At 48.1% G+C, this 24,799-nt stretch overlaps 1 protein-coding gene across 4 annotated transcripts in view; it reads left to right on the top strand.

Moving 5' to 3' along the window:
• The window catches only part of NFATC2 (nuclear factor of activated T cells 2), a 76,875-nt gene that overhangs the window by 35,064 nt on the left and 17,012 nt on the right, over positions 1-24,799 (top strand). For all 4 annotated transcript variants that reach the window (XM_064729923.1, XM_064729920.1, XM_064729922.1 and 1 more), the window contains exons 6-9: positions 2,756-2,896; positions 13,088-13,143; positions 13,912-14,038; positions 15,559-16,251. In XM_064729923.1, the coding sequence (XP_064585993.1) occupies positions 2,756-2,896; positions 13,088-13,143; positions 13,912-14,038; positions 15,559-16,251 (1,017 nt within the window). The remainder of the gene's footprint in view (positions 1-2,755; positions 2,897-13,087; positions 13,144-13,911; positions 14,039-15,558; positions 16,252-24,799) is intronic.

Here is a 24,799-nt window from a genome sequence, read left to right as displayed (position 1 = left end):
AGACAGTGCCTCCCTTTCTGCCTTGTGTCACTGCGTGCATTGTATTTCTTGGCACCACGAATCCATGACATCTTGATTTGCAAACAGTCAAATAAAATAGAAAAATAATGTCCCCTGTTAATAGGTTGACACACTGCTTCAGGCCAAGTGTGAGTATTTCTATAGCATTTGCTTTGCTGCCTTGTGTCAGTAACTGTTGCTATTGAAAGTAAACACCCCAACTGGTTAAATCAACAGTGTTTTGTTTATTCAAAGCTCATAAACTCCAGTAGCTGTAGGTCACTTTATGAAGTGCCAACCCCTGGGGGAAGAGAAGGAATAGTGTGAAATTATTGCATGCAGTGCACCCATCATGAGCCTTAGAGGAAGGGGATTTATTAGCAATTAATATTTCTTGCAGAGGAAAAAAAAATAATCCTATTGAGGCAGCTCCACACTGAACCTTGAACCTCTGTGCTGGTGGAAATGGGGAAAGGGGTGAAGCCTTCTTACATGCCTGGGTGAGAAAAAGAGACCTTGGAAAATGAAAAGTGGCTGGGGTTTCATTATTAGAAAAAGATTTCAGACCACCCAAAGGGAGAAGAGGAATTCAGGTAGAACAGGGCAGGGGAAACCAGTGGGACTGCTCCAGGTGGGGTTGTTGTGCAGCACATCTGAGGCACAGGAGCCTTGCACACCCACCCCTCTTGTGTCAGGGCAGGCGCAGCTCTGGGGTGCCCAAAGCTGGAGTGCACAGCAGCTCCAAATGTCACTGAGATGGGTCAGTGTCACTTCCAGGCTAAAATCTGTCCTTCCTCACGCTGGAAATGCCTTGGAAACCACTGATCTGTGGGGTGGCAGGTACCAAGCTCTCTGTTAACACAACAAAGCTGCAAAGAGATGTAGGTTAATCTGGAATTTCAATGACTTAGGATGTTTTGGAAGTGAAATTTGGTGATTGAATAGGAATAAAGAGCATCCAGGGCAATGCTTAAATACTTAAATGTTTTCTCTTGACTGTTGTAGACATGCTTTTTAATGATTGCTATTTACTCTTAAGCCTTTGTGGTTACAGATCTGTCTTTGTGATAAATCTAATTAGGAACTCATCAAAAATGTTGTTAGTATTTTGGGAAATAAATTAATCCTACAGCTATGTGAAAGAAATTAGCAATGTCTTTGAAAGTAATCTGAATATATATATTTTTTAACTGGCAGTATATTAGCCCAGATGTTACATACTTGAAAAGAACAATGAGTCCTAAAGTAGTTTCAAATAGAATTCAAAAATGCCTCTCAAATGGTATAAGAAAGTTACAACTATTGAATTACCTCTATTCTTTAATAAGAGCAAAATCTCTGTCTGGGGTCTGAAGGGTTCAGCAGAGCTAGAAAAGCTGCTGTGAAAGGTTTAATGCTTGAGTTTTCTCAGCAAATACTCCAACATTTTCTCCAGGTGACGAGAGAATTTGGTGTTTGCGAGGGCTGCAGAGCAGTGCCAGGTCGGGTCACAGCCTGCCTGGGTGTGAGTCAGGGCCAGCCCTGCACGTCCAGGATCGCATTCCCTCATTTCTGGCTCCGCAGCCAGCGTTCAGTGAAGGCACCAGTGCTCAGGGTCTCTGTCAGGGAGAGCTGAAATCCAGCCAAGGCAGCTGGGAAAGAGATGAGCAGGAGCCTCTGGAGGCCTTTGCCGTTGGGGCGGATGGATCTGGAGGAGTTGGAGTGCAGGTCATGAACTCACAGTTCACCAGCCCCGAGCTGCTGCCCACCTGCTCTGCTCACAGGGAGCTCCTGATGTTTTCCAGCTGTCTGTGTTGTAGGGAACAGCTCTCACATCCTCACTTCCCTCAGCTCTCACCTCTCCATAGCAGACACTTGGGATGGCTCTGCAGGGATGGCCACCAGGGCTCCCAACGGCTTTTCTGACCATGCAGTGGCTGTTTAATGGCATCAGAGGAAAGCAGGTGGAGAGATGGTGCTCTCCTGGTTTTCTGGCCAGGGAAAGAGAGAATAACTTGCTAAAGTCACGCTCCAGATTCGTGGCCAAGAACAGTGAAGACCTTAGAAAGCCTTGCTGATGTCCGTGTCCATCTGGATCCCACCCTACCTTTCCTTCCCTTGCCTTTCACAGTCAGGCTCAGTCTGTGACACAGGGCCTGCTCCTCAGGTGTTCAGAACGTGCTTGGAAAGCCCTGGGCTGCAGCAGTCCTGGTGTGACCCCTCCTGCTCACATCTGGGGTTCATGGCTGTCCCCAGGGCTCGGTGCCCACACTTGGAGCTGGAGATGGAGCTGTTGTTGGCAACCCCTGTGCCAGGCCTGCCCTGTGGGAGGCACTGGGATTTTGGAAAAGAGGTTCATTTTATTTTATTTTTTCCCCTCTGAAGGAATTCAGTGTTATTCAGTGGAATCCTCTGTGCAGGTGGAATTTTTGGGCTCTAGGGCTGTAGTGTGCCTGCACTTGAAAATTTGGCCGTTGACTTGGAAACAGGCATGGGCAAGTTTCAGCTCATTCATCCAAGCTGTCCTTTCTCAAGGACAAGGAGCAGGGCCAGCACAGCTGAACCACTGCAGCCAACTCCTGAATGTTTCCAAATAAAATGCCTTGAGTAAGTTTATTTTTCCCTCTCGGACCTAAATTTAGCGCCCTGGAGAAGCTGCTTTGGCAGTCAGGGGATGGTAACGATGACAAGATCAATCTGTGGATAGTTCTGGGAAGATTTGGAAAGTCCTGGTAAAACAGAGCTGGTTTCATTCATGTTTGCAATTTGTCCACAGCCCAAAGGTCTGCTCATGAGCTTCCAATGGTTGAAAGACAAGACATTGACAGCTGCCTGGTTTATGGAGGACAGCAGATGATCCTCACCGGACAGAATTTCACAGCAGAGTCCAAGGTGGTGTTCACAGAAAAAACATCAGGTAAGGCAGGTTTTTCCTAACTTTCCCTAACGGGATAAGGCAAAGCTGTAGTGCCAAATCTCATCATAAGATTTGTGTCATGATTCTCAAGTGAGTTGTCCCATTGAAGTTCATGTAAGTAAAACCATGTGAGTAAAGTTAGACTTGGGAGCAACTGTTTGTGTTGTTGCTTCACAAGAATCCAGGCACTGGGAATCAGCAGGGACAGGATTTGTTAGCAGAGAAAGGAGCTGAGCACTACGTGTTCCTCTGTGCCTGTTTAATCTCATGTTTAGTGAATGCTACCATAGAAATCATCATTGAAATTAACGTTTTTATTGATGTGAGCCACAGGCAAAGATTTTTTCTTCCCTCTAGAAATCTGTGGCGGAAAAACAAACATGTGTCCTTTTATATAAAATTATTTTTATACATAATCAATCCCTTCTCCTTCCATATTTTTGATTGTAAACTTTGTGTTCCCTTTGTGTTGTTAAGAAAACCTGGTGCTTGGAAGTTTTCTGTCAGTGAACTGAGGTAGAGGTATCTTAAGTGATATGTCCAGTGACTTGCAAGGAGTTTAAGAGATTGCATTGCCCAAGTGAGCAGCATGTGCATGATCTATGGGGCAATGCCATTGGAAAAAAATCAGAATCGAGCCAAAAATGAATGTACATCCATGAACATACACAGGCACCAGCTGGTGACATGGGGGGGAAAAGCATCCTGTGGGTGCCAGCTCCTTCCCCCAGCAGCAGCAAGCCAGGCTGTTTGTGCAGGTATGAAAGGCTCTGAAGAGCTGTGGAGGTTCAGATGAGCCTGTGCAGTCAGAGGATTTCTTTTGGCACGCTCTGTTTCCTTTCAGCCCATGGATTAATTCCTTCCCACTGGGCTGCCACTGTTCCACCATGTCAGCGCCTGGGGAAGGTGCTGGGGAACATCTTGGCAGCCTGCAGCGCTACCTGTCCCAAGAATGCTCTGCAGTAGCTGCAGGAGATGATCCACTCAAAGGAGGCAGCTCTTGGTGCCATTTCGAGGAAACGTCCCAAACGCCCTGCCCCTGTTTCCATAGGAGAGCAGAGAAGGCTCTGGCTGCAAGGGATGTTAGAAAGTAAAAAGAACAACAATATTTTCCACACTAAATCTAAAGCTTTTCTTCGCTGCTGGGGAAACTGCAGGGTTTTTTCCTCTTTTTTTCCCTCCTGGTAGGGGAGAGACAGGACTTATCCCAGCAGCAGTGCCCAGTCTGGAGCAGGGATTTGCTTGCTGGTGTTCCATATCCTGCCTCTCCCCAGCCCTTGGCCTCTGCAGGCGGTCTCAGCCTGCTGGACTCTGAGTAAATGAGTGGCAGAAGGGGATTTGGAGGATGGGAGGTCCAGAGTCAATTCCTCAGGCTGAGTCAGAGGTCTGTGTGGTTTGCAGTGGGTTAACTGGGGGACTCTGTGCTGAATGTGTTCCATAATGCAGCAGCACCTCTGGCAGAGGTGCCTGAAGGGCTTTTAAATGAAGATTGCTTTGTTTAATAGGTGTATCCTAAGGTGAGGAAGGTTAAGCTGAGCTGGATGTGGAGATCATGCATGGGCTGAGTGCTGCAAACTGACAATTGCTTTGTGCCTGCCTTGTCAGAGGTTGATGAGTGTCCCAGCTCACCTGAAAATCAGCATCTTGTGCACCTGAGGCTTTCAGCCTCCCTCATTCTGCACTGTAGACAATTCTAAATATCTCTGTTGGTAGTTGCCATTGCCTTGGGCTGCAGGAGCGCAGAGCAGCGAGCCCAGCTGCGCAGCCCCAGGCGTTGATGGAGCAGTGCCTGGGTGGAAGGAGGAGCAGCCACCCACCCACGGCTCCCCTGCCCTGCACAGCCCGTGCAGAAAGTGCTGCTGAGCTGCTCAGGGGCAGGGGAAGCCACAGGCACCGCGCTGGGGTGGGTGACAGCCCAGCTCTGCTGACCCCAGCTGCAGCAGGCTCTGTCTGTTCCAGAGCGTGCCGCAGAGCCTGTGAGACAATCACACCTCTGGCAGGGCAGGAAGATGCAGCAAGCTCGCAGGGGAAGCTTGGTTTGCTTAGAGTTTCATTTTAACAGCTCACAAGCCTTGTCTGTGCTGGCAAGTGCTGCTGCATTTCCCACTTGTGCCACCAGTTTTAGCTGTGGTGGTAACAGTGAGGGTGAGAGCAGCGGTGTAGGCAAACATCCCACAGCTCTGGGCACACCAGGCTCCACAGAGCTCCTTGGCTTGGGTGTCCAGGGTTTAGGGTGAGAGGGCTCTTCTTCCCCCCAAAAAAATCTTTCTTCAAGTATTTTTGCACAGCCAGATTTTGTGCTGTTCATTGTTCCACAGACTCCAAACTCTGGGTGCCCTTGGATCCGGGTGAAGTGATGCTGGGAGGGCATCACTCGTGTGCTTTACAGAGCTGAGGGAGCTGCTGCTTGGGGTCACAGTTGTAAATTAGGTTCATCCCTCAGGGGAACACTCAGAACCTCTGTCCATTTCCTCTGGATCTTGTAGACGATTCCTCACCCACTGTTAGGAAGGCAGAGGAGCGTGGAACTGGTCACATTTGTGACAAAAATACGTCTCCATCCGCAGTAATGAGCAGGCTTGCTTTGTCGTTTCACAGAAGTGCAGATAGCACATTTTTCCATAGAAACACCTGGAACAGAAGGACAGTTCCTGCATTGTGGGGGATGTCAGTGTGGCAGTGAGTGGCGTGTCACGCGAGCCGCAGGCGGTGGCAGGAGCTGCTGGGGACAGGGCAGGGACAGGCTCAGGCGCAGCCTCACGACAGGAAACGGCAGCAGGAAACAGAGAAGGGGCTGGAGCTCAGTGCTCCGAGGGATAAGTGCTTGTGTTTGAAATGCTGATGCATAAATAGCATTAATTTTCTGAATGCTAAAGTTTATCTGCACGCAGGCCTTAGAGTTCTGGGTTCTTCTTATGGTTATCTCGTGCTGATGCAAGATCATAAAGTGTAGCTGCTGTGAGCCAGGGGAGCTCATGAATTCCCTAAGCCCAGCACACAAAGGCAGAGTTTGGCTAATGGAGTTTGGAGATCTGAACTTGGAGACACGTAACTGAGCCCAGCTAAGTTAAAGTAGGTCAGGGAAGTAACTGGATTGGACTGTGTTCTTGTAATTCTGATCTGGAAGGCAAAGCTTGAAAAGCAGTCTTGGAGCTATCAAGGACTTGGAATAGGGTGAAGGTCAAGGGTGTTAGTGTTTGGTTGGGGCCCAGATCTTACAGTGCAGTTAAAAAAAGACGAGATCTGGAATTCCCCCTTTTATTTATTTTAATTGTCATGTAATAATTTGCTAGTCAGATGCTGGTTGCATTGTGTTTACTCCCAGTTGTGTACTGGTTACTGCTGCTCAGCTGTCAGTGATAGAGGAGGTTCGTATTTCTCGGGGAGAAAAGTGCAAATGGGCTGTGATTTCCCCTGCCAAACTCTTCTGGTGGCCACATGGACATTGTGAATCATCTCTAGGACAATGTGGGTGGTGAAGGAACAGCCCAAACACAACGTCCATCCTTGGAGAGGCTCCACCAGAAATCTCCAGCTTGGGCCAGGCAGGGTGAGGAGAGGAGGTGCTGCCTGTGCCCTCTGAACTGGGGCAGCTGCCAGGGCCCCCAGGTGTGCACATCCACAAAATAACAAAATAAATGTGACAAGGTAAATCTGGCCAGCTCTGGAGCCCAGCAGTGGTGCTTGGACACACCTGGACGTGTCCTGGCTGCAGGCTCAGGCTGGGGTGTGCAGGGTTGGGTGCAGGTTGAGGTTTTGTGTGCACAGTGCCCAAATGCTGCACCCCACGTGCTGGAAACAAGCCATGGGATGTGTGCCAGGGGATCCCAGGAATCCTGCAGGACAATGCACTGCAGGACACGGTGGTGGGATGGCAGCAGGGCAGGTTTAATGTGGACAGAAGGTTGCTGCTGTGTGGGTTTGATGGTAGGATCGTGTTCTCTGTGGGAGACATGGAAGGAAATTCCTACTCTGTCTACAGCAGTGTTCCCCTTTCTGCTAGGTCAGTTCCTCCCCGTGCTCCAAACAGGGAGCTGAAGCCCTTTTTGTAGTCTGACAGTTTCATGAATGATCCAAAACCTCCTGGGGAGTGCAGAAAATAGCAAATGATTTTCAGCAGTTAACTCTGTGAACTTAATAGTGCAACATTAATGATGCAATTTCCTCAGGCAAATTCACGATAAAATGGACAAAAAGCTTTTAAAAAACTTTCAGTGTTCTCCCAGGTTCATTCAAAAGAGATGTTTGCTACTTGAGCAAATAAACAACTTTGAATATTGACTGTGAGGGTAATGAGTATTAAGCAGGAGGATTGGTTTGCCAGGTTCTGCTGTGCAAATTAGAAAGTTTCAGGGTAACGGGGCACCTTGTGCCTCTCCTTGCTGCTGTAGCCGCTGAAAGCCAGCAAACCTTTCTCCCCAAAGGATTCCCCCTGGCCGGGATGTGCTGCCTCCCCAGGTGTTCTTGTAATCCTACGGGGCATTCCAAAAAAACAGGGATTCCAAAAAAACACTGCAAAACAGGAAAAAATCCAGGGCTCACCCAGAGAAAAATGCAGAAGAGTGTGGCTGCAGAAACGGAGTTGCCATAGCTGTTGGAGACTCAGCGAGACAGGGTGGAATCCAGTGTTTTGGAAGGTTTCCCCGTATGACACAAGATTTTGGAATTTTACAGCTGGTAAATCCTTATTAACACAGGCAGCCACTGCTGGCCTGGATTCCCTGGCTCACTGTTTACTATGGGGGCGCCTGATGGAAGTGTGCCTGGTCCTGATTATTCAGCTTAATTGTTTAGGGAGAATATTAAAAAATAATCATAATTCTTGGCATAAACAAAAGGCAGAGAGACAAGCTCCCATCACCTGTTGACAGAAAATTGATCATGAAGAAAGCTGGCATGGGGAGTGGAATTCCCTGTTCTCCCACTTAGTCATCGCATCCTGGTGTGACTCATTTTATTACATGGAGGTTCCCAGTGGTTTTATTTTGAGAGAAGCTTTTGTTTAATAATTTATATACACACACACAAACACACTTATAATCTTGAAAAAACAACAAATCTATTCTGATGAACTGGCATAAGGAATCATTTGGAAGAGCTCTGGAATGAAATACTGTTCCTCCTGCTTCGCTGTTCAACTACTGTATTTATGTTTTATTTTAATGGGAATTGAATTCCTCAACAATAGATGGGGAGAATTCGCCTCTAGACTTGTTCTCACTGTGCAAAATGTCAGATTTGGGGCTGGGCTGGCTGGGGGATGAGTAATCCATTGCCCTTTTACCTCCCAGACCTTGCCTTGTATCTCCAGCCCTGGTGACTCAAACTTGTGTCCTCAGTGCAGTGAAGGCACTGGCCTCTGCTCTCAACAAACAGAGCTCCATTAACTGCAGTGGGCAGTCTTGCTTCAGAAAGAAAAAGAAATCCATGGAAATGAAACTCAGGAATAAATGTAATAGTTCTGCTTTTCATGAGTTTTAAATACACTTGTGCTGAGTTGCTGTAAAGTTTGAAAATGGTTTTGAAGTAAGAGTTTAGAAGGAGACAACCGCTCAGGACCAGATGCTGAGCAGCCTTGTGCTGGCCTGAAGCAGAGTAAGTTCCCAGCTAAAATCAGAATTTGTCCCTGAATTTGTCTGGAATTTGTCCAGAGCAGCAGAGACTCTGAGTGAGGGTTCCTCATAAGATTTCTGCTGCCCAGAGTGGTTTTGTCCAACTGGAAACCATTCACTGCCCTCCCTTTGTTCTTGGGGTGGCTCTAAAAACCCTTCTTTGTGTTCCAGAGGTGTCTGTCATCTACTGATAAAAGCTGACAGAGATAATTGTGCTTTTCTGGAAGTCCTTCCAAGGATCAGAGTGCATGGGGACAGTTCCTGCAGGCCCAGGGGGAGCTGTGCAGAACTGAATTGTGCAGAAATGTGCAGAAATGTTCAGAACTGTGCAGAAATATTCAGAAATGTTCAGAACTGTGCAGTCAGAGCGCTGCCCCTCTGGTGACCAGGCTGGCTTTCTCTGGGGAACCAGTAACAGGTTGTTCATTAAGTAATTTGTGTAATGCTTGACTGAAAAGCAGTGTACCTTTGCAGGCCTAAAATCACATGCAGGCGTGGAATCCCATCCAGAATCAGCACAATAGTATATTTAGTCTTCAGCTGCAGAGAACTGCAAAGAACATTTCCTGAGCCTCTCAGTCCATCAGTCATGCTTGTTCAAATAAAGCAGTGAGTTTGTTTCCCTGCTAGTTACTGACCCCAAAGTCATGAGTAAGGGATCCTGAATAATGTGTAAAGGCTGTAACTGGTTCAGAAAACCTTTAATTGGCTAATTAAAAAGGGTCCTATAAGGGGCTGCAGAGAATCACCCAGAATGTTCCTAATGCAGCCTGACGTTTTGATTTCCCCCAGTTTGAAGCAGGACTTTTGGTATGATGGCAGTTTGGGTTAGGAAGGGTAGAATTACTTTCTTCCAACAACTCATTCATTCCCCAAAGAGTGCTGACACAATCAGATCTCTCATCGGGGTTTAATGCTAAGTCTCATAGCCCTGAAGCAGCACAAAAATCTCTATTTCCTGAACATTTCACTGACCTGTGGTGTTAAAGACTTGCCAACTAAGACAAACCATTAAATGAGCAGGGAACCACAACAGTAAAAATACTGCACGAGGCAGCCATGGCTGGTGAGACCTCAGGGTCTAAATCCAGGAATATTTTATCATCCTGAGTGCTGCCCTTTCCTGAGGCAGGGCTTGGATTCCCTGTGCTGGAGGCACAGCGTGAAAGGCACCACACACACAGACCTGGCCCTGGGCTCCTCTGTGATCCTTACAGCTTTCTGTCCTGTCCATGGTGGGCATGGTTTAATTCTGTGCAATAAGCAGCTATCTGCACTTGTAGACTTTGGATTAAATTATTAATCAAGCTGCGTTTAGTCTCCTGTGTTTCCAAGCAGGAGCTGTTTGCCCCATTGTGGCATGTATGGGGTAATTGAGGCCAGAAGGGATCTCTGGAGGGTCGAGCACAGCCTCCTGCTCAGAGCTAAACATTTCTGGTGCCAGGCATCACCTGGGTTCAGGGAAGGGCCTTTGGTCTGACAGGGTTTGCACTGGGGCTGTGCTCCACTGTCACATCAGCCTTGGGATTTTCAGTACATCCTTACAATCAGAATCCTGGTTTTGCTGAGGGCTTTCTCCAAACCCCCGCTTTAATTTCCTCCTAAAAACATTTGCATTTATGCACATTGTAAAGGTGATAAATGTGTTGACAGTTTGGTGCAGGTTTTCTCTATTCAGAATTTCCTGAAATGATCCTGAGACTTCTCAGTTTATTCCTCCTGCTCTCCATTAGCTCCCAGGGTGTGCATAATCAGAAGATTTCTTTTCATTACCAGGAAAAAGAATAGGTTAAAGTAGAGAGAGAGACTTGTGAATGCAGTTGTATTTTTCATTTTCCTCACAGCCTCCCTCACCCTCCTGCCAAAAGCTCCCCATAATGTGCACATCCAGAGCAGTTAAAGGAAAAGCAAATATTGATTGTCTCGAGCTGAAGTGAAGCAGTGAGACAGATGGAGCCACATCATCATATTGAATATAAAGGTCAGGGAGTGAACTGCAGAGTGCTTAAATCCAACAGGGCTCAAAGAACAGGGATTGCTGCTGCTGACAGATTTGTTAGAAACCTGTTCAGCTGCCACAAATATGGAATATATCCAAACAGAAGCATCTATCATTGTTGGAATTATAGCCCCAAATACATTTACTTCTTGTTTGCCTTTTCTCATTCTTACTTTTGACCCACACAGGCTTTGGACTCAGCCTGAACATCATTTGGTTTTTATGGTTGGCTTCATTAGCTTTTAGTGCAGTTTCAGTGGCTCAGTTACTAAATCAAATCCCCTGTGGTTGTGGTTGCATGTGTTCCACAGGCTCCTTGGATGTGGCACATGACTTGGAGGCCCGTTTCTACTTTAGTTAATGCATTTTGGACCAGCAAATCCTTTTGATTTCCACCTTCTTTGTGGAGTTAGTGCTGCTGTATCTGCACAGACTGTTTGAATTTAGCAGTGCAGAAACAAAGATGAAAACATTCTGCCTGGAGCAAAAGCAGTGTCAAATATTCCTGCTTGGCTGTCCTTGTTGTCCGGACATCTTCATGTGGCATTGCTGGGACAGCTCCCATGTGTGTCTCTATCAGAGCTCTCCCTTCATGATGTATTTTCTTGTTTCCTTTTTCCTCTTCTTCTCCTCAGAGAACTCTAAAAAATTATCCTTTGGGATGTTTAGGATTGAGGGGAGGTTCCTCACACACTGTGCTGGTTTCTTTTCTCAAAGCTCACCTAGAAGGGGAATCTCCCCATTGAGCATTTGCTGCCTCATAATCAGACAAGGATTTGCTGGATTAACTCAATATTTTGGCTCCCCCTTTTCTGTTTCTGTCTCAACAGCAGCAAGGAGCTGGCTGCATTAACACAGGTACAGATGGAATATAGCAGTGGCCAAAGTGGAGGCTGATGTTAAATGACATTAAATAATGGGATCTTTTCCATGCCTTTGCAGCAGTCCCTGGGGGTGGGCAGTGATACATACTTCAAAAAAGAGAGAGAAAATTCAGAGTTGTTCAGTGTTCCCTCCTTGCAGCTGGAAGCCTGGGGTCTCCTGATGGGCCACACTCCCACTCTTTGGGGTCTCCTGATGTGCCAGGCTCTGGGGCAGCCTCTTCCCAGCTGCTCCCTGGCTGTGCCCACTGCCCAGGGAGGGTTGGCTGAGGGAGCCCAGCGGGGTCCTGGTGCCCCCTGCCCCACAGCAGCCCCAGGAGCCGTCCCAAGGCAGGAGTGAGAGCTGTGAGCTCCAGGACAGGCTCCTGTCCCGTGGGTGTGAGCAGAGCTGTCCAGGTGAGGGACAGGTGAGTTCTGTCCCCAAAGGGACCCTGGGGCTGTGTCCTGGCCACAGCTGGGCAGAGGCTGCCCCAGAGCCTGGCACATCTGTCAGCTCATTGTCTGGGCCCAGCGCAGAACAAAGAGCATAACAACACAAGAAATGCAAAATGCATTTAAAAATACTCTTTCATTTCCCTTTTTGCCAGAAGCAGAAGTGCTTAAATAACAGAGGACAAAAGCAGCTCTTGCAGAACTTCCAAGAGTTGGGAAAAATAAAAAGCTGTGTTAGAAGGACTGGGTTTAGGAGATTTTCCCCCTTGTCCTGCCCAGTGTGGGGACCCTAAAGCAGGCAGCAGCTCTGGCTACAGCATTCCCAGTCCGTCAGGCCATTGGGATACGTGTCCCCTGGCCAGTTTAAAATCAAGCTTTCAGAAAGCTATGAGGCAATTTGTTTCCCTCCCATCAGTATTTTTCTTCTGCAAATTGCTTGGCTAAAAGGCTCAATGGAATATGAAAATCAAAGGGGTAAAGATTAAAATCTAAAAAAAATAAAGAATGAAAGCACTGCAAAAATGTTTTTATACTTAAGGAATATTTGTAAGCAGTGGAAGCAGCCAGTCTGTAAATGAATGTCCTGTCACTGCTGATCCACTCTTAACAGCACAGGGGTTACTGTGGTGCTGCTCCATACAGGGGGATCACATTTTATTTTCCTATAAATGTAATTTTGTGTAACTCAGGATGGAGACAAGCTGCATGGATGCAATAACTAAGGGCAGCAAAGCTTGCAGGGGTTCAGGGCAGAGGCTGTCCCACATGGAGTGAAGTGCTTTTGCACTGAGTACAGTGAATATTTGGTGTTTTACCACAGCTTTAGGGCTGTCAGGTCATTCTGTGGGAATCCGAGAGGTCTTGGCTCAAAGCAGCAGAGTTTGCTGAGCTGCTGACCCAGGGTGACCATTCCCAAGTTGTGTCACCTCCTGGTGCCCTCCACCAGTCAGGCTGGCTGGACTCAGGCCTGGTAAAAAGCAGATGTTGCACCTATGCTAAATATTTCATTCCTCAGTTTGGCTAATTTCTACATAAACATTGAACTTTAATATGTATGTGAGCTCTTTCCTGGCGAGAGAAGTGTTCAGTGATGTGTTTCAATGAAATGCTGGTACCTTCAGTTAGGACTGGGAAGGTGCTTGAAATCAAGTCCATTTTGAAAGCTTTGGTAACTTAATGCCCTTAATTTGTCTCTCTTTTTAAAAATAAGTTCTATGATTAAAAAAAAGCACACCACAGTGAAGTTAATGTTGTGATATTCTTGTAGATGGGCAGCAGATCTGGGAGATGGAGGCAACGGTGGACAAAGACAAGAGCCAGCCTGTGAGTATGAAACAGGGGGTGTCCTTGCCAGCTTGTGTTCAAGGGGAGCCTCCAAGGAGCAAATCAGGAGCAGAAAGAGCAGCAATGCCACAATGACCAAGTGCCAAATGCTGCAGGAAGGATTGATTCCTGCAGCAGAGCCCCCCGAGGGAGCCCCTGCTGGATGCTGCCCTGCACACCCACAGTGCCAGCCCGGGCCCTGCAGGATGCTGCCCCTGGCCAGCCCTGGCTGCTGTGGCACATCCAGGGTTTGCCCTGCAGGATTCCCAGTGCTCTTTGGAGGGAAGCAGCCCCTCTGCTCCCTTGGCTTGCTGGGACCTTGCTTGGGCAGGCAGAGCTCTCAGGAGCCAGCAGTGCCTCTGCCATGGGCTGTGCCTGCCCTGGAGGCAGCTGGTTCTGCCTGCGGGTAAATCCAAAGTCTACAGCATAATTGAGTTACTCTGACAAAAAGAGGGAATTCCGCAGTGCACGCTCCTTTATCAGGCACTGTGGGATTAGCAGAGCTTCTGCATTTGTCACCATTTCATGTTTTATTTGCAGCTGAGACTTCTCTCCAAGTGCAGGAGGGGTACAGTCCATAGAAAGCAACTTGTCAGAGCCAAAAATCTTCTGGTCTTCCACCATCTGCCCCTTTCTTCTCATACCCTTCTTTATAGGGATGAACAGGGAGTTCCCCTTGTCGTGGCTGGAGGTGTAGCAGGGGGAGCTGCCCACAGCCCTGGCCAGCCTCAGTGCTGACCCTGCTGTCCCCTGTGTTGTTTCTTTCAGAGCATGCTTTTTGTGGAAATCCCCGAGTACAGGAACAAGCACATCCGCACCGCCGTCAAGGTGAATTTCTATGTCATCAATGGCAAAAGGAAAAGAAGCCAACCCCAGCATTTCACCTACCACCCAGGTAATTCTCAGCGACAGAGCCAGTTGCTATCTGAGTTCATGAGCAGGATCTGATTTTCTGCTCTGATGTTTTCTTGTTCTTTTAGGATCTAAATATTGCTAATTTAATTCAGCCCTCAGCAGCTGCTTGGTTTAAAAGATGCCTGTGATTTATGATCAGGAATTTCCATCAGTTTGGGGTGTCAGTGATCTGTTATTCTGGCAATGGGCTGATGCTGCCCCATTCACTTGGTGGAAGTTTGCCAAGAGCCTCAGTGGGAACAGGCTCAGTCTGGGACACGGTGTGACCCTGAAAACCATCAGTGTTGCCTTCTCTGACGTGTCCAGCAATAAGAAAACATCAGATCTGGGAAAGGGCCTGGGATGGAGGAAGGCAAGCAATATATATTCTTCAGAGTGAGGCTAGCTGAGAAAAATATGAATGCTTTTGTGATGTTCTTCCTCTGGGGGATTGGTGAGCCATGTCACAATAAATGCAACAGGATTACTAATGAGATTCCCAGAATTTCTCAGCTTTGGCTGGGGGGAAAATCTTGTGAGAAAACCAGAGTATTGTGTTTGTGGAAAGCAGAAAGCATAAAATAACCCCACCAGATTTTATGCAAGCTTCAAATGATGTCTTAATTTGACTTGTCTCTAAGGAAAGGCAAACATTCATTCAGACTCTTATTTTGGTCTCCTCCAGCCTGAAAATCTCTGGTCCTCTCCCTGAATTTATGAACTCTATAGGGTATCACCAATGTGAAGGGTTTGTACAGTTGCTAAATTGTTCTGCTCTGGAACAGCATTGAGAAGGACACTTCTCTCTCAATATAAAACCTAAAATAGACCACTTAGGACGAGGAAGCTTTACTTCCAGACAGGAGTTTTGCATGACCACTGTATGGTTTCCATTGTGTGGTGTTTCTGTAGTGAGTTTTGGGGAAGATTCTACCAAAAAATCATTGGAAATGTAGAGGACCATCATTTACTCCACCTGGATTCACACAACTCTTACTAAATCGTGGTCTTTTAAATGATGGTGTCAGACAGGTCTTCAGCTCTCAGCACTGAGGAAATTTGTGCAGCAGAGACAGAAGCTCTAGAATATTCAGCTCTGCCTTTGGTCACTGGTTAGAGGTTTGACAGGAAGATGGGCAGTTGTTTATGTCCTGGGATTTCTGTTGATTCAGTCTCCTTTGAGATGGAAGTACTGCATGAAACACCTATCTATGACTTCTTATTTTGTGTGTGTTCCATAATGGCCCTTAAATGAATTAAAACAGGAGCTGAAGTGTTGAATTTTTCAGCTTTAGCAATTTGTGGCTCTTTAGTGCATTTAAGATTTTTTAAGAACCTCTTAGCTTTGAAGAATCTTTGCAGTGGTTGCATGTGGGTGATTTATTAAACTCAGTGCTTGTGACACATGAATTTAGATACACAAATCTTGTAAAAGGCTTAAGTCTCTTATTGCTTCAAGGAAAACCTGTCTGTTTCTCCTCAGCTGGTTACAAATAACGTCCTTTGCATGCTTTGTTCTAGTACCATCCATCAAAACAGAGCCCATTGATGACTATGATCCAGCCCTAATCTGCAGTCCAGTGCACAGTGCTCTGGGGACAGTAACACAGCCTTACTATTCACAGCACACGCTGGCCACCGAGTCGCCCTCGTGCCTCGTGGCCACCATGGCTCCTTGCCAGCAGCTGCGCTCAGGCCTCTCCTCTCCCGACTCGCGGTACCAGCAGCAGAGCCCGGCTGTCATTTACCAGAGGAGCAAGAGCCTGAGCCCCAGCCAGCTGGGCTACCAGCAGCCCGGCCTGATGGCCACGCCAGCCGCGCTCGGGGACGGGCACAGGTCCGTGCTGGTGCACGCCGGCTCCCCGGCGCAGGGCTCGGCCGTGCTGCAGCCCTCCCCGGGCCACCAGCAGCCCTCTCCCGTCATCCACTACTCCCCGACCAACCAGCAGCTGAGGTGTGGCGGCCACCAGGAGTTCCAGCACATCATGTGCTGCGAGAGTTTCGCGGGCGGCGCGTCGAGGTCCGGCCAGGCGCAGGGCGGCCCGGCGCAGAGGCTGAGCCCCAGCTCGTACCCCACGGTGATCCAGCAGCAGGCGGCCCCGGGCACCAGGGCGGCCAAGAACGGGCCCCCGGGCACCGAGCACAAGGACGTGCTGCCGGCAGGAGTCACCATCAAGCAGGAGCAGAACCTGGACCAGGCCTACCTGGACGATGGTAAGTGCTGTGCCCCTCTCAGGGCTGCTCTGTTGGAGTGGGAGGTGGGAGTTCCCAATGCTGCTGTTGCTTGGCGTGGCCCCCTTGGTGGCTGTGGGCATTTGCTGTGCTTTCAGGCTGGATTGGGTCTCTCATTAGGTGCATTGTTGGTTGATGGCAAGGCACTTTGGCCACTCGCCCACAGGACCCCTCTGCTTGCTCTGTGCCACGTTGAGCTGGTCCCATTTTGTCTCCCTTTGCCAAAGGTCCCATTGGCAATTTGGAAAATGGCGGATCTGAAATTACTTCTTCATTATTTTATTATATTTTTTCATATCAGGGCAAAGTCCACTTTGTAAAATGCTCTTGTACATTTTGTACCAAAAAAAAAAGCCCATTGAGCAATCTATCAAGGCCTGTTATGAATGGGGTAGTGCTGCAGGCAAAACCATTGCAGATGTTCTAGATGAACAGTGGGACATTGATAAGTTAAACAATGCTGTTCCTTTGTTGTGAGCCAGCTGATTTAGCCTTTAGGAATGAACATAAGTTAGAGTAAAGCTTTCTTTGAACATATCCTGCTTATTCTTAGGTAGGCAGCCATTGGCAGTCTGGTTGATTGGTTCTTTTATTAAAGCATGTTTCTGGCAGGAGGAAATCAATGCAAAATTAATAGTGCAGCTGGACACGGCAATCACAGAGAGCAGCAGCAAACCCAACGTTGATTTTAGTGGGAGCAGAGTGAGGCTGCTGGAAACACTGCTGCAAATGCAGGATGTTCCTGTGCAGGAAGCACAGACCTGATTGTCACAAATGGTGGCTCTGCTCCCCTCTCTGTGCCAGCAGTGTGGGCTGGATCTCCTGGTGTGCACCACGATGTGCTCCAAGCACCCAACAGTTCGGGATTTTTGCTGCACTTACCTGAGTAATTGTGAAGTTGTGTCTGTGAAAGTTTTGCTTTCCTCAGCTTGGGTGCTGAGTGCTCTGTTCCGTGTGCAGCCTTCACTGCTGGGTTTGTGGGCAGAGGTTGGATGGTTTCTCTGTTACTGTGTTTGCAGAGGGGTGATGCAGCTTTGGTGCCATCGCAGTAAAATCTGGAGGGCTTTTACTGGCTCCTTTCTCTGAGCAGGAGATTCAGGAGTCCTGAATTTAACTTGGGAGACTCACTTTTCATTCAGGGAACTGGGCATGATAACAAGGCAAGAGAATCTTTCTGACAGGAGAACAAAGCACTGTTGTTTAGGGTAATTTTAATGAGAAGCTGAGATATTTTTCCACATTTCTAAGAATACTTGGTACACACCTTGTAAAAGAAAGAAAGGAGAAAGCTTTTACTTCAAGGTTCTATCTTCAAAGTCAGGCCATAGTCCACTTAAAAGAACTCCTAAGATAGACTGCAAAGTTAATTTTGCTGAGTTTTGCATCAGGCCAGTGACACCCAAGGGCAGCACAGCTCACCCAGAATGCACTCACCCTTCCTGCTAAGGGAGCCTTTAGGCAGAACTGCAGCAATTAATGAAACCCCAGGCTTGTCCTTGGCTGGCTGCATCATCTTCAGTTGATTTCAGCCACAGATTGCTTTATCAATCATGCCACCCAAGTCAGGCCAGGCAGGATGGGCCACATGCAGTCTCTACTGATCTCAGTGAGTTTATATCAGCTGGAAGTGTGACTTGGAGAATTGTGATTTACTTTAGGGCTTTGCAAAGCATTTCATTCTGAAATGTTTGGGACTTGAATTGAAAAGCCACATTGTTTGCTGCTGGGGAAAAGTGACTCAGAACATAACAAAAGCCATGTTTTTCCTGACTAGAAAGTTTGGGTTTGTGCTTTATGGTATTAAAAGAAAGCAAACCCAAAGGATTACGGAGGCTTTGCCCTTAAATCCCTTTTATCCAGAGAGCTCTTGTGAGATAAAGTGAGCTGTGAGGCCTTGCAGTGATTTTCACGGACAGACACGGAGCTGGTGCTGGCCCAGGCAGGCTTGGCACGGGCCAGTGCTGCTGCTGCTGCTGCCCTTGGGCAATCTCTCACTTCCCTCTGCCCTTCCTCCCTTCCCACATCTTCCTGCTGCCCCTGCTTTGTTCTCCTTTCTCCAGGGTTCTGCTGACATCCAGCTTTGTCCCTTTGCTCTGGTGCCTCCTCTCAGCAGCCCATGCTCACTGCCTTGGTGGTTAACCCACAGCCTGGGTATTCTGGGCTTTGTTTCTATCCTGAGCTGTGTGGAGGGGCCTGGGCATGGCCCACACTGGCAGTTCCCCATTGCTGGAGCTGGTGCCTCTCAGGGTGGGCAGGCTGAGGGTGCTGGGCTGTCCTGGCAGTGCCCAGAGCATCCCCAGCTGACACCATGTCATTTCTCTGCACCCCTCTCAGCTCCCTGGAGTCACTGCTGGCAGCACCCCTCATTGTTGTCTTCTCTCCCTGCTGTAAAAGATGTTATTTGTCCTTCCTGAGAGCATGGCTTGGTTTTGCTCAGAGCCTTCACTGCCCCCCAGGGCACAAAGCACTGGGAATGCAGCACATTTAACCTGCCTTGAAAAGGTGAGAGCTGTTCTCCCCTCTGCAGGAGGACTCCAGGCCTGGGGGCTCCTGAGGTTGAGTGCAGCCAAACCAGCCTGGAGCCCAAGGCAGGTGATGGCAAGGATTTACCATCCTCCCATGGGCTTTGTCATGTGCCAGGAGTGCTTGGTGCCAGCTGGTGCCCTCCCCAGCCCTTGGGGACCATTTCAGCAGAGCTGTAGCTGGTTCCTGGCCCTGCTGCAGATGTGCAGAGCTGCCACTTGCTTTGTGGAAGGAGACTTTGGCCCCTCTTCTCCTCTTTCTGTGCAGCCTCTGCCCAGGCTGTGGTGCCTCGTGCAGCTTCCCAGCCCTGCCCTGCCAGCCAGGGTGCCAAACAGGCTTGCAGGAAGGAAGGCTCACTCCCCAGACAGAGAGGGTGGATTTGGATGTGCACCCATCAGGGACTGATGCAAGTTCAGCATTGCCACACAGGACTGCCTTCACACATATACCCCTCCATATTTCGGTGTAAAATAGATAGATCTGTAACTTTCTGATGGCAAATACTGGGAAGAGTCCCCAGAGGAGGGGGCTGCTCATGAAAAAGTGTCAGGGGAACCTTTGTTACACAGCTCTGCCTCAGAGATTGATTCCTGTGGAATTACGTGGGGAGTGAGGATAGTGCAGGAGTGTCCCTGAGTGCCAGGGGTGCATCAGGTGTCCAGGCTAGGCTGGCAAGCAGGGACCAGCCTCAAATGCAAGTGAAAGCCATGGGGTGACACAGTGATAAGCTCCTTTCAGCCGAGGCCTCATCTCAATACTGTTCATAACCAAACCGCCCACGATGGTAAAAGTTGCCCAAACAACCACATCAATATGTTGACAAATAGAATGTAGTTCCTGTAGCGCCCTCAGAGCACTGAGATTAACTCTTTAAAGCACAAACCCAGCCCAAATGTAGTTTTTTGCAGCACTGTCTGCAGTCCCCTGGTGGGGCAGGATTGAAAGGGGTGGCCCAGGGCTGGGGCACTGACTGTGCTCCTCCTGCAGGGCCAGTTCCCCCTCTGGGACACAGACACGAGGCTCAATTCCACACACAGATCATGCTTGTGTAGCTTGAGTGTTATCAGCTTGCCTGCCTTAGATTGAGATCTTTGCAAAGAAAAATGATTGTCATTATTCAAATAGTAACTGCCTGACCACATCTGACACTCCCAAGTCTGCTGGATACAGCAGCTCTAAAGTATTTTTGGTGCACAGTGATGTCCTTTGGGGAGGAGAGGAGCAAGGCAGATGCTGTGTAGTGGTTTATCAGGCTGCTGATCAGAGAGATGTTTTATAGTGAGCTCAGGTATTTCGCAGAAAACTCGAGACACGTCAGATATTTCTTTAGAAAGCGGCTGTGCAGGATGTGCAGTGTGGTCCTCACACCACCCAGCACCTCAGATCCCCTCCATGACAAGCTGAGTGTTCAGTGTGCAGTTCTGCTCATCCAGCGCCACTCAGAGTGTGTTGCATCTCATCCCTGCATTTCCTTCCTGTGTTCTTTCATTCAGTACAAGAAAACCTCAGTCTGTCCCCGGGTACAGTGACATGAAATTCACTTCTTTCCATCACATCCAACAGGAAGCTTTCCTTTCAGGCCAGCTCTGTTCTCCCTGGGCAGGAGTACTCCAGCAAACCCTGTCAGAGCCCAGAGTGCTGCTGCAGGGCTGAGCTCCCTGTGCCAGCCAGTGCTGGGGGCTCTGGCACGTCCTGAGCATCCTGCTGGCCCTGCCCATGGATGCAGGGCTGGCACAGGCAGCTCTGGCAGCTGGGGGTCCACAGGGAACCCTCTGAGCTCTGGAGCTGCTCTGGCAGGGTCCTGCTGCCTGAGAGCAGCTGCTTTTCTCTCTAAACCCTGTCCCGAGCCCCTGCACAGACAGCACAGAGGTTGGTGGCTCTAGGGGCAGATTTTAGCTTGGTTTGTAGCTGTTTCCATCTTGTGTCCATGCACGGAGTCAAGTAGCAAGGCAGGGCAGAGGGGAATGTTCTTGTCTGCTGGCATTTTAGACAGGGTGAATTTGAGTCCTACAAATGGGCTGGGGTTCAGTTTCGAGCAACAACTTGCATCTAAAAAAGCCATGCTCTGTTTTTAATTAGAACTCCTTTTCATAGAAGGTGTGGTCACTTCTGCTCAGGCAGAGTTTGACTAAGAGTGAAGCCTGTATATTCTCCAAAACATTTTGCTCAAACACTCTAGCAAATCTATATATTCATCAGGCTCATTCCTGGAGCTCTGACTCACATTATTACAGATTTTCTGTTCTCTGCTGGGACCTTGCAGCCCTCCCTCAGTACACTGCAGCTTTATTTTTGGATCACTGCTCTGTGGGTTTGTGTCAGGATCTCCATGCCCTGTCCTGTGCCTTTGTTTTTCTAGAGGCAACGTAAAAAGAGGAAAAACCATCCTTCTGCTCCCAAACCCCTCAAGTCTGTTGGCAGGAAGCAGAAGGATCAGTCTGGGAGGAGGAAGGTCTGGGTTCAGTCTGAGCTTGGTCTTTCAGCAAAGTATTCAACTTCCCTGCACTTCAGTTTACCATCATTAAAAAGTGCTTTATCCTTCCCTCTTGTACAGTTAAGCATTAATTAATTAGTGTTAGTAGCACAGACATGGATTCTCAGAAAAATCCCTACACTTGCATACCTGAATATGAATTAAGTATTTGTATTGTTATAGCAGGCTCCATCTGCTCTTCTTCTTCACCTCTAGCAAAAATTCTCTGTTAAAAGCTCAGACAAATCCAGCCCCATTTGGAGACTGCCCTTTCCCAGCAGCCTCAAAGCATGCAAACCCAAACAAAGCGAGGAAAAGAAAAACCCTTACATCCCAAATCAGCACTAGAGGAAGGAAGAAAATGAACGGAGTGATTAAAACCATCGTTCCACTGGCACCTCTTTGTTCTGGAGCTCAGGAATCTGTAATTGGTGCAGGCAGTGCCCACAGGCGCTGTGTGACAAAGCGTTTCCTGTGCAGCACACAGGAACATGCAGAGCCCAGAGGAGCCCAGGGCTGCACGGGGGCACCGCTGCCTCTCCCTGGGCACCAAAGCCCAGCTCAGGGCTTTGAGGAGCAGGGCACGTTCCCCTTTGGAGGCTGGCTGTTATCACTGAAAGCACTCAGCTTTTGGGAGGCAGCCGGCCATTTGCAATGATAGTTTTGAAATGCTGGCAAAGAGTTACTTGAAAAAAAGAACTTGTTCGTGCAGTTGGGAATTGAAAGCTTCTAAACCACAATAAAGTCCTTTCCCAGACTTGCTGTCCATTTAGTCCAGGCTCATGGCATTCCTTAGACAGTCTGAATCACAGGCAGCAGACAGCTCTTACAAAGGAGACCATAGACACCCATCTGTTGGGAGGCATCTGCCAAAATAGACCGTACATTTACTTTGATTCCTTCAATCCACTTTCAATTTAAAGGGATAATAACAATAACATTTTTCACTCCAGTGCAGGGAAATGGTAATGGATTAACATTATTCCACTGCAGAAGGAGGCAGACAGGCTTGTCCCCAGCTCTCACAGCTGGGTGAAGCAGGATCAGAGCTTTGAGGGACTTGGCTCCAGCTGAGGCAAGAAGTCAGTGGTGGAACTGTGGCTCTCCTGGAGAATCCCAGACTTCCAGGTGCCCCCAGGTGTGCAGGAGCTGGAGCAGCACTGGCTGTGCTGGAGGTGGTTAAATCACATTGCACTGAGGGCAGGGACTGGCAGAGCTCCTGGCTCCTTTCTCTCCTGTCGTGCTGTACCTGTCAGAGAGCAGGAGGTGCATCCCAGCAGTGAGCATTGGCTGCAGGTCACTGGCACTGGGGCCAGCCTGCAGAAACATTCTCATTTCTTGGGGATGAATCTGGAGACTGAGCAAAGCTGCTGTGTGAGCAAGTGCAGGTGTGAGGAAAAGGGATCTTCTGGCTGCTTCACACAGAAATTCTTTCAGTGCAGTCAGAGTTGTACCAGTTTTGACAGCAGTTTTTAAAAATGAGGACTTTGGTGATGAGAGGTGTGCAGCTAGAAAATGGTTTATAACAAAACCATGTGAAGTAGGAAAGGGAATGAACTCATTCTGGTGCTGAATTCTCCATTTTGCATTGAGCCAGAGAAGTGCTCTCTGCAAACCTCGAGCAGGGCTTGTGTTACACTCCAGCAGCTCACCACAGAGCTGGGCTGGTTAAGGTGGTTGGGTTTTTTTGGTTTTTAATTTTATTTTGCTAACACAGCTATTCTGGTGAAAAGCCTTGCAGAGACACAGCTCTGCTGGTGTCAGAGCCTGGGATCAGCACAGCCAGGGAACTGCAGCAGGGCTTTGTGCTGGGGTGGCTGTGCAGGGCAGGGGGCTGGTTCCTGCTCCTGGGAACAGGGTAAATGTGAACATGTGGGGAAATAGAAGGGATTTTTCTGTGGCAGTAATTGCAGAGCTCAGCCTGCTTGGTCTGTTGAGCCCCTCAGGGTGAGTCCCAGTAACTCCCAGCACAGGTGATGCCCTAAGCTGGATTCATGTCCAGGACCAGGCTTTGCTGAGGGACCTGGTACCTGCAGCAAGGGGGTGTTTGCCCTCACAAATAGGGAAAATCCTAAAATCCTCTTAGCTCCCCTTCAGAATGAGCATGATGTAATTGAATATTAATCAGTGAATAGCTCACGTCCGCATGGCAGCTCGTGGCTTTTGCTAATTCTTTGCAAATTTCATTGCAGTTCTTGGAATATTAATAGCAATTTAAAAGTCCCTGTGTAACTTTTCTTACCGATCTTTTTACGTCCTATCCAAGAAAAAACGAAAATGTTAAAAATACAAGTGGCGTGTTTCGGGCTTTCAAAACTGAGACAGACAAAACTGATGCAACTTTGGGGCGGGAGGTTGATTGCATGATTGAAAAACCAGTCTCATGATTGCTGGAGGCCTGACTCATGAGCCCTGAACGCCTGGGTTTGGCATTGCTGCTCCTCACAGCTTCGTTTGGTACAAACTGAGTTCATGCTGGGAATGTGCAGAGGTGGGGAAAGGGCTTTTCTCCCCTTAAAGCTCGATGTAATAATGGGGAGGATTCAGCTCCTCCTGCAATGGCTCCTGAAAAGGACTCGACTCCTTTTTGAGCTGCAGTTTGAAATGCTGGGAGCAGCTGCACAGAGCCTTGCTGCTCGGAAAAGTTTGGAAAACATCTGCACATTTTTTTTAACTGTTGTGAAATAAAATGCTTGGCAAGAATAACCATCTTAAAGATCTACAATCTTTTTATGGTGCAAACTGAAAGGCAGTTATGGAGTCTTCTACTGTAGAAAAATGCCTGGATTCTCAGCATTACTTGCACAAGCAGAATTTCTCAGCTCAGGTCACCTCCTGCCAAGGAGTAGGGATAGTTGGTGGGGGAGTTTTTGTCTGTATAGACCTCTTGTCTCACAAGAATGGAGATCTAGAATTGATTAGCTTAAAATCTGTTTTTTTCCACCTGATTTTCATAGTTTGTTATAAATAATAATGTAATTTATTTGTAATTAACTATACATCTAGAAATATAATAATAATTTGTAATCAGTATTTATTGATAAATCTCTGGCTGTTTTTAAATTAAGAAAATGAGGATGAATCATCTGAATTTCCCATCTGAGTTAGTTTTCTTGTGAGAACTCAGAGCAGTGAGAGCTGCTTTTCTGCCCAGCAGAAGCTGCTATGGCCTTACACTGCCCAACCCTTTTATTGCAGTTTCCTCACCAGCTCCATTTGGATGCAAGGAGTGCTTAGAGGCATTTTTAAAGCAGATGTACAAGACAGTCCTGCACTGGCTGTGCGAGGTGCTCCATGACCTAATAGGTCACTGCAGCTCCTCTGATGTGAAAAGCACGCAGCACATCCTGGCTGTGCCAGGGGAGAGTCAGGATGGATGGGGGAAGAACAAATACTTGAGACCATAAAACTTGAGCTGCTGGTTTGGATTTTCAGGCAGGTGCTGGCTTTCACACTCTCGCTCTGTAATACAGCTTTTTCTGTGTTTACCAAGAGAAACCTAAAATGTATAAACAATGCAGTTGTGTCTGAATC

The sequence above is a fragment of the Zonotrichia leucophrys genome, chromosome 20, assembly GCF_028769735.1.
Source record: "Zonotrichia leucophrys gambelii isolate GWCS_2022_RI chromosome 20, RI_Zleu_2.0, whole genome shotgun sequence".
NCBI lineage: Eukaryota > Metazoa > Chordata > Aves > Passeriformes > Passerellidae > Zonotrichia > Zonotrichia leucophrys.
Note: the sequence above shows the minus strand (reverse complement) of the source record. Positions and strands in the feature narration are given on the sequence as shown.